Source organism: Lactuca virosa, chromosome 3, assembly GCF_052849685.1.
Source record: "Lactuca virosa cultivar CGN04683 chromosome 3, Lactuca_virosa_CGN04683_v6, whole genome shotgun sequence".
NCBI lineage: Eukaryota > Viridiplantae > Streptophyta > Magnoliopsida > Asterales > Asteraceae > Lactuca > Lactuca virosa.
In genome coordinates this window covers 138612504-138621991 of record NC_136428.1, presented here as the reverse complement: position 1 = coordinate 138621991, position 9488 = coordinate 138612504, and the positions used below count along the sequence as shown (strand labels likewise).

The window sequence follows — 9488 nt, the reverse complement described above, 5'->3', positions numbered from 1 at the left end:
AAATCACTTAAATCACTCTTCACTTTCTAGCCACCGATAGCTATCATTTGAAAGAAGACTGTCATACACATTTAACGTTAGTGTGTCGAGCCATAGCTCTCCTAAGATCCAATGCTCATTTTTGACATTTATTGGAATATAAACTTGTTAAACAAAAAAAATATTCAAAGCTTAGGAATTATATAGTCAAATATATGTGTATAAGTAAGAAATAAGTCACTCACCCGAGCAACGTCCCACCATGTTTTTCCCTTATCAGGCCAAAGATTGTTTCTGGAAGCAAAATTAGACCAATCCTGTCGTGGCAAGAACTTGAAAAAATAAGGCGAAATAATCGTCTACCTTGCGCCTTGTGGACACCTCTCGAGCAACAATCGTATCCATATGACAATACGTTGTGATTAATAAGATAAGTAAATAAAATTAATTCCAATATAATAGAACTTTTTAGTTTTAATTTGGTAAACACTTTTTCACTCTTACCATAACAGATAACCAAACTCTTTTGTCCCGAAATTTTAGAGACATCACTTCCTCAGATAATCTGTGGGTAACATTGAGGCATGGCTTATTCTGATAGAAAAACGGTATAAGAGTTGTGCCTAGTTGCACATAAGGCTCTTGCACATATGGCTCTAACAGGAACATTCGTGGTTGGGGGACACTCATGGATGTGGATGGCTCTAAGCTACGTGGCCTCTCTAGGTGTGTGGTCATATACCTCATCATTACTCTTGATTTCGACTCCTTGGTCCAACTGATGCATCATTTTTTGGTTCGAGAAACTTTTGGTAAGTTTTTGGAGTTAAAGTTTTACTTTCATGGATGGAATGGTTATATTTTGGGTTTGTTAACTTTAATAATGTGATATTGAATGTGTTTAATCCTGAATGTGGGCTTTAAGAGGGTTTTTATATTGTAAAAGTTTGATATTTTTTTAATCTTGGTAATAATTAAAAAAATGACAGCGTTATTTGACTATTGCAAGGATATCTATATGGGAGATTGGCGCCCTTTTTGGTTTTCATCAAACGATAACCCCAGTTATCTGTTACATAATTTCTATTTTATCATATCGAAGCCTGAAGAAAATTATTTGCAGTTTTATTGCAATTCACAAATCACAAAAAGGTTAATCTTTACTTTAGTTTGCTAGGAGTGAAAATTTTCTAAATGGTGCCTTGAATGTGATGACATCTTTCATCTCCGAAAATGATTTACCAGCTTTTGATAGTGAAAAGGGCCATATCCTTATTAATCATTCAAAAAATATGAAAGTATATTGTTATTTTTTTTATGTTGCAAATTTTGTTTGTTTCAGGCGTCATCTCCTGCAGGGTATGTAAAACAAACAAGGAAGGAAACAAGTTGATGATACCAAGTACTGCACGAGATCTAAGAAGATGATAGAGGTGACATGTGAAAAAATAGTAATTGTATGGAATTAAGGAACAACATGCTAGATTGTCGAATTATGTGTTTATCATTGTCATTTTTTTCTACAAGTTTTATATCTTTTATATTAATTGCTCTTGCTTATTTTAATTAATATGAGCAAATGACCATTTTGCTCTTTTTTGATTAACAGGTAGAAATAGAGGCTTTAACTATGGACTTGGACCACATATAGAGCTCCAACTATTGGAGGTAGCCTTGCACCGGGTTGCAAAGATAATGTTAAACTTTTAGCATTTTCGGGAAAAGCATCTGATGGCAGTAATCAGAAACTATAGAATGAGTTTCAGTATTGGTTGTGGTTAATTGGTTATACAGAGATGGTGGAAGCCTCTCTATTATTTTATGCTAAAAGTTAATAAAATCATGTTTTCATTATATATAGTAGATTTTTTTTTGGAATAACACATTTATTAGAGTATTATTCAAGCATATGATAAGCAGTGCTTATTTGGAATGGATTCAAAAATATTACTAGACTTATTTTTTTACCTTTTTTATGTTGTAGTTACATGGGACAAAAGAGTGTGGTCTGTTGCTGTTAGGATTCCTTTTAAAAATTAACGATAGTGATAAGTTTTAGTCTAAATGTTCATAGTCCTTGATTTCATGGTTATGTATGATCACATTGATGATGTCGTATTGGAGGCATTGTTTTATCATAATATGATTGCATAGTTGCTGGTATGGTCCTCTCAAAATATAGTTATGATGACCTTTTTGCCCCTAGAAGTACATTGCTGCAAATATTAATTCAAAAGCTCACATGATCTTTACAATGCTTCAGTCTTGATGTGAAATTTAAGCTTCTTTTGAAAAATTTCTTTTTATGGTTTAGTATTGCATTATGTGTTCTATTTAAGTTTTTGATATTTTCCCTCTTGTACTTTTGGTTGCTACATGTTAGCATTTAATATTATCTTTTTTCCGTTAAAAAAAGATGTTCAAGTGAACCATCCATATGGACAATTTTTTTATTGTAAGTTTAGATTTGGTTTTGAACTAAAATAAACTGTAATTTAGGATCAAAGATGTCATATTTTACCAAAAGGAATTATAGAAAGGATGAAATTCCATGAAAAAAATAAGCATCAAATTAAAGTTCAAACTACTAATACTCTTGCCAAATAAATAAAAACAAAAATGAAGTGGATTTTCATTTTCAAATTAATTGGTAGTTCAAAAAAAAATACCGTTTTCTTGATTCAGTACAAAGATACCCTTTTGGGTTTTAGATTGGTCCATAAAAGAAGAAATAAAACCAATTAAGGCAACATTTATTAACACAAATTCTAGAATTACTTAAACTTTAATAATAATATAATGTTATTTATTGCTTTTTTTGCAAAATAAAAAAAATGTTCATATAAACAGATTGTTGAAAAGTAGTTGTTTGTATGTGTTTGTATAATTGGAACAAATGAACGATATAGGTACAAAAAGTAATGAATTTCATTGTACAATGCTATAATTAGAACAAATGAAAGTACAATGTTATACAAAAAAAATCGATCTATTGTTATGTCAATATACTCAACCAAAGATCCATCTATTGAAAAGTTGAGGGCTAATAGAGTAAGAAACTGATTACACTCTTGGTAGGTATGTCACTAATTTTTTTTAAAGTTAATTTACTATTCATTGATTTTTAGGCCGAATGAACTCCGGCTAATCATGGGTGATGAGAGAAAAAAGATTGAATCGCTACAAAAGGCATTGGGAAAGTTATGGGCCCTAACCAATGGGGACATTATAGAAGTTTCATTTTCTCATCTTAGGGCTCAATGATGTTGTAAGTCATGTATTTTAATATTACCAAGTTACCCTTGAACATATATAGAATATGATCGCGATCTTTGTCCTTTTATCTATAGATCAAGAGTCTGATTTACAGCAATTAACATGAAAGTATTAACCAAGAAAAGATTATCATTATAGAGATTAAACAACTTGAAGGTCTAAGAGATAAAGTCATTGCAAATGTTGCAGGATGAGCTAAAACTGAAAATTTTGTAGGTGAAAGAGATACAATTATGGTAGTTCTCCTTCCAAGAGTGTTTCAGTTATGGCAGTTCTCCTTATTCCCACTCTTTTTCAACCTCCTTCAAAGAGTATTTCAGTTATGGTAGTTAACTAATGAAAGTGTGACGTTATATAAGAAAGTAAAATCGATATGTTGTTTTTATGTCATGGGGTTGATTATTGATAATGATTTGTCTATTATGAGTTTGATTTCTTTACTTCAACCAAATGCAAGGAAACCCCTATTTGATGATCTTCATGGACAATATATGTATTTTTGTGTAATCTATATATTTTTAGTAAATATGTTAGAAACTACATTCATTTGATAAAAAAAAATAAAATCAATCCATCTTTTTTAAATTCGTCAACCCGACGAACAGCCAGGTATAACTAGGGGTGGCAACTCTCGACCCAACCCGTAACCCGACACTGACCCAACCCGAAAATAGACGGGTTTGGGTTGAGATTTTTGACCCGCCAACCCATCAACCCGCCAACCCATCAACCCATTTATTTCATGGATTGGGTTGGGTAATCTGCTTGGGTTCGCGGGTCAACCCGCCAACCCGTATATATATATATATATATATATATATATATATATATATATATATATATATATATATATATATATATATATATATATTACATTTAAAAAAATGGTATATTTAATTATTAATGAAATTTGATTTTCATCTGTATTCGTAATATTTTGTATCATTGTATTCCTTCCGTATTCGTATGTGACTAATCTGTATTTGCGGTTCATTAATCAGAAAAAGAAAAAATACATGTCGTTATTTTCACGAGTCACGAATGAAGAACACATCCACTTTCTATGAATGTTTTCATTTTTCATTTTATTTGGATGTTATCGACTATATGAATTTATGTTGAAAATAATTTTTTATGTTAATTACTTCAATCATCTTTTGAATTTATGTTGAAAAACCTCATTTTTTAAAATGTGTTGCTTATTTATTAAACGTGTTATATAACTTGGGTTTGACCCATTAACTTGTGAACCCGCAAACCTATATATTTAAACGGGTTATATGGGTTGGGTTGGGTTGAGGTTTCCAACTCACCAACCTGTGACCCGCCAACCCGTCAACCCATATATTATATGGGTTGGGTTGAGTTTATGATTTCTGACCCGTCAACCCGAACCCAACCCAATTGTCAAGCCTAGGTATAACACTAGTTGATTTTAGATTGCATGGAAGAATCATCCTGCAGAATTAGGCGCTCCCTTTGCTTTAGATCTATAAACCTTACATGTTTTTTAAACTAGTTCAATTCCTCGGATAGATCCCGATAGAGAATGAAAAAAATGCCTCTGGTCAAGCATCCAACTTTACCCCTCACTTTCTTAATTATGAGCTACTATTATTAATTACTTTTACATGCTATAATTTCAATTTAGGAATACGAGCTTAAAACTTTTATCTTAAAGGAAAAACTCTTAATCAAGAATCTTTCATATAAGCTTTTATGCCCACCAACATCTTTCAAGAGTTTATTATATATTTTTTCTTTTGTCAAGCATTTCTACACCAATAAAATCCTAAGTTTCCTGCTAGAGTTAGTTTTATATATAATTGTATTCTATAATACGAATTCCATCAAAGATAGTAACACACTTTGCGATAAATCCTACACCAGCTTGAAGCAATAATAACGAACGAGATAAGATCATTGACAAAATAAGTGTCTATTATTCAACATAACATCAAATTTACTTCAAGTCTATCTCATCTCTCCCAGTTTTGGACCTTCAACAACATACTCATCACACAAACCAAAAAAGATCCAAATCACACCTCATCCGTAAAATTAACGGCTAAATCCCAATAATGTCCAACCCCCGCATCTGAAAACACCCTTCGAGCCGCATTCTCAGTCCTACATTCATGCACCAAAAACTTATGGAAACTCTGTCTCGCCACACTCCCTTGCCACACCAACACACACTTATTCTTCACCTTCACATCCCCATCATCACCATCATCTTCATCCATATTCTCATCTTCCACAGCCGCACTCCAATCTATCCTCTTCAACATCAACTTCTGATACCTTTTTACCGATTTAACCCCGCCCTCCACCACAACCACACAAATACCCTCCGAAATCACCGCACACCCCGACAACCGATTCTCCTGTGCGTTCACATCAACTTTAAACCGTGTCTTCGGGTGCGAAAGGTCGTTGATTTTATACACTGACACAATCGTCTCGAGGGTATTATTGTCATCGAAAAGTTTGCGCTCTTTTTTCTCACGTCGTTCCGCAGGGGTTAGTTTTCGGGCGATGTTGCGGTCAACGTGGGCTTGTTCGCGTTCGGCGGCGGCGCTTCGGATTTCCATTTCGAGGCGGGTGGGGTCTTGGGTGGCTTCTGAGCCGAGGACTTTCATGAGATTGCTCATTTTGACTTTGGGTTTTGGGGGTTCTAGAAGGCCTTGCCGGATCATTTCTTGCCGGTTTTTTTCGGTGGCTAGGCGGCGTTGGGTGCGGAGCTTTTTGCGTTCTTTTTGGGTGAGTTTTAAGGGCTGAGGTGGCGGTGGGGCCGGTTCGGCTGGCGGCTCGATTGGGCGGGGGTGTTCTCGGTATAAAGTTATCTTTTCTTTCTTTAGTATGTCTTCTGGTGGCCCGCCTTCTTCCAGGTTTCCATAAGTACCAGGTTCAAGAATTGTCACATCCCTGCAAATTATTTATTTAAAAAAAAAAGTTAATAGCGAAAGATGGACTACAAAAATTCAAAAAGATTACTTTTCTGGACCAAAAAGGCAAAAATATTCATTTTTGGACCATACCGAGAAAAATCGATATAGCACAGGGACCAAAAGTGTAAATTACTCTGCTTTTTTACAGTACATAGGGACCAAAAAGGCAAAGAGATTTATTTTTTGGACCAATGCTAGAAAATTTGATATAGCACACTGACAAAAAAGATAAAGAATCTTTTTTGGACCATACAGACAAAATTTAATATAATACAGGGGCTAAAAGTGCAACTTAATGTTGTTTTTTCTACAGAAGCTAAAGAACATACCAAAGAGGGCTTTTGACATAAAAATCTTTTAAGTTAAGTTTGGCAAGTTTTAACATCCATGTGACGATTTTTTGGTGGTTAATGTCCAAAAATTCCCAAGTTTTTTTCATTTTTGCCCTTGTTAAAAATCTTTTATGTTTTTACCCTTGGTATGTTTTTCAAATTTGCAAAAAGAAACCCTTAACTTTACAAAACTTTTATGTTTTTACCTTAGGTATGTTTTTCAAATTTGACATAAAAGTCCTTAAGTTTGCCAAAAAATTTGTCCATTTTGTCCCCTGAATCCTGTTATTACAGGTTTAAAAAAAACATAAAAAAGGGAAATTTTGGACATTAACAACCATAAATCCATCACAGGGACAAAACCGACAAAACTTAAGGACTTTTATGTCAAAAGACCTACCAAAGAAGATATAAAATGCTGTAAGTGTAAAACTGAAATAACTTACCACCACTCAACATCAGGAATAGGGTCTTTCGGCTTTTCTTTGATGATAATTCTCTCAGCTACCTCTATGAGATTTGGGTTAATATCAGGTTCAGCTTTAGCCTTAGCAAGATGTGCTTGTTTTGCTTTGAACTCTCTCGCTTGTGCTTCACCAAATTGACTCTGCAATCACAAATTCCAACAGTTAGAAAATTCAAAACGAAACCAATGAGAAAAGAATGAATTACTGAAATTACAGAAGTAAGGTAGATACCTTCAACTTGATGATTTCTGCCTCTTTAGCCCATTTGCCTTCCTCAACAAACTGAAAGGTCATCTTTTTAGGTCTTAAAAGCTTGGTTTTATCGATTCCCATTCGTGGATCAAAGTGAGGGTTTTTATCAGGGTCCACTTCTAATTCTGGTTTCAGAATCTGGAATGCATCTTTCTTCTGTTTGTTAATGTTAACTTTAAGTGTGCTCAAGTTGTTTAACTTTGGTATATTTACCACATTGCCATTTTCATCTACTTCCCTACCCAATGCATCCAAACGAAGAACAGGAGCTTTTGCAGGCTTAGGTTGACCAGTCACCTCTGGTGCCAGCTGTCCTGGGAACATGTTTATAAGTGGAGCAAATTCAGGGTCTTGTCTGAAACCCATCTTTGCAGCAAGTTCTTGTGCCCGTTTTACAGCTTCAAACTTTGGGGCAGTTAGTCCTGCAAGTTGGGGCAGCCCTCCACCAAGTGGGGCAGCATTAGCAGTTACAGATTGTGGTGGAGGAGGGGGTAATCCTGAACTAGATGGAGCTTTCAGTCCCTCTCTTGCTGAATCTGCAACCTTGTTTAACTGCAGAATAACAAACACACAATTATACAATGGCAAATTATACAAACTTAATATTGATTGATCAAAATAGTAGATGAACAATGAATACTAATATTTAGATTGATGACTTACCATGGGGATCTTCTTCATCTTCTCTGCAAGCTCCTTTCGCTTCAGTAAAGTTGCTTTGGCCTTAGATAAGGCATCGAGAGAGATGCCTCCACTCTTGCCAGCATCTGTAGAAGTCCCATCTGTACTGGATTTCCCAGGAACCTCATGAGATCTGTTACTATTAACTCCTTCATTTTCATGTTTGGTAGAAATTGAAGATACCTTAGGAGGAGGAGGAAGAGGAGGGTGGCTGGATGCCAAAGGGGTCTCATGTGGGGTTCCATATGCCTTACTGCGTGATCCCTGTGCACCACCCTGCAGACAATAAGTATGAAGCACAAGTCAAAATAAATAAACAAGGATATGTGCGAAAGAAGAACAATTAACGTACAGGTGTAACAATCATGGTTTCTGAATGTGTAAAAGCCCTAAATATTTGATCTACTCCGTTGTAAATAGAGAAAGGAACAGAAGCTTACATTGGCATCGGAACCACCATTGTGTTCATCTTTAGGTTCGCTCTTCGTCGTTGTCATTGTTTCCCCGTTTAATTTCTCTTGTTGCAGTTTATCTTCATCGTTATCAATAAAACTGGTCTCTTCTTTCTTAACTTTATCCTCAAATTTCCTCCTCTCTTTCCTCTCTTCTCTATCTCTGTCATCCTCAGCAGCGGCAACTTTGTCCTCAAACCGCCGCCTCTCCTTTCTCTCATCCGCAACCCTAGTTCGTTTATCGCGAGCATCGTAATACCGATCCTCCTCGTCACTCTCTCCACCTCTATCTTTCCTCTTGTGATTGTGATGCCGTCTGTTATCCACCGATTTCTCTCTCGGTTCCCTATCCTTGCTGCCTTCTCTGTCGTATGACCTCTCACGCTTAACCCGATCTTCAACATCTTCGGATCTCTCGCGTTCCCCCCTGCGACGTCGATCATCTCCATCGGCGTCTCGGTGTTTATCGTGTTTGGAGCGGTGGTGGTCATCGGAGTGCTGGCTGCTTCGATGCTTGTAGTCTTTGGTTGAATCCTTATCCCTGTCGCGATCGGAATCTCTATGTTTCCGGCTCGACATCTCGTTCTATCCTTTCTAGGGTTTTGTGAAATCGTACAACTCTAGTCGTTCACCACAAAGGAAGACGAGATGGAAAAGAATCAGAAATCGAAGTAGTCGGATTAGGGTGTTTATTGGGTAACTTACACAGCGCACAAGCCCAGATTTGGTATATATAGGATTTCATGGGCTTTCTGTTTTCAAATAAAATCTCGAGAAAAACACAAAATATCAAGTAAGAGATTTTATGAAGGGATTTGGCATATTGGTTTTCATGACTGTTTTTCATATATAGAATTATTAATTGAATATTATTTTTCATCGATATGTTTATTAATTGATTATTATTATTATTGTCATAAAAACCAGCATGATCATTATGTTCTAAACTTATCATATCATTTTTTAAATTTCATTATGAGTTGTGAACTTAATTTTCTTTTGACAAAAATCAAGTTTAAAATTACTATTTTAAGAAAATATGAACTTTCAAACTCCATGTTAATATCAATCCTACTTTTCTAACACAATCAAATTAAA

The 9488-nt window shown here is 35.3% G+C and overlaps 1 protein-coding gene and 1 long non-coding RNA gene across 4 annotated transcripts; one reads left to right on the top strand and one right to left on the bottom strand.

The window, feature by feature from the left end:
- The first annotated feature begins 703 nt into the window (after positions 1 to 703).
- LOC145162639 (uncharacterized) lies at positions 704 to 1709 on the top strand. The gene is made up of 3 exons (XR_013739223.1): positions 704 to 791; positions 1322 to 1412; positions 1589 to 1709. It is a non-coding gene; the product is annotated as an uncharacterized LOC145162639 (long non-coding RNA).
- A 3437-nt stretch (positions 1710 to 5146) lies between these two features.
- Positions 5147 to 9108, bottom strand: LOC145166621 (protein RDM16-like). 3 transcript variants are annotated; one of them, XM_079085637.1, is made up of 5 exons: positions 8379 to 9108; positions 7921 to 8214; positions 7237 to 7809; positions 6985 to 7145; positions 5147 to 6183 (listed from the first exon to the last, which is right to left on the bottom strand). In XM_079085637.1, exons 1-5 carry the CDS (start codon positions 8967 to 8969, stop codon positions 5298 to 5300), a joined length of 2505 nt encoding a protein of 834 aa, XP_078941763.1. In that variant the 5' UTR covers positions 8970 to 9108; the 3' UTR covers positions 5147 to 5297. The 3 variants fall into 3 exon arrangements, with proteins under 3 accessions (XP_078941763.1, XP_078941764.1, XP_078941765.1); XM_079085638.1 differs by lacking the exon at positions 8379 to 9108 and having other exon boundaries at positions 7921 to 8039; positions 8122 to 8214; XM_079085639.1 differs by lacking the exon at positions 8379 to 9108 and having other exon boundaries at positions 7921 to 8044; positions 8122 to 8212.
- Positions 9109 to 9488: the final 380 nt, after the last annotated feature.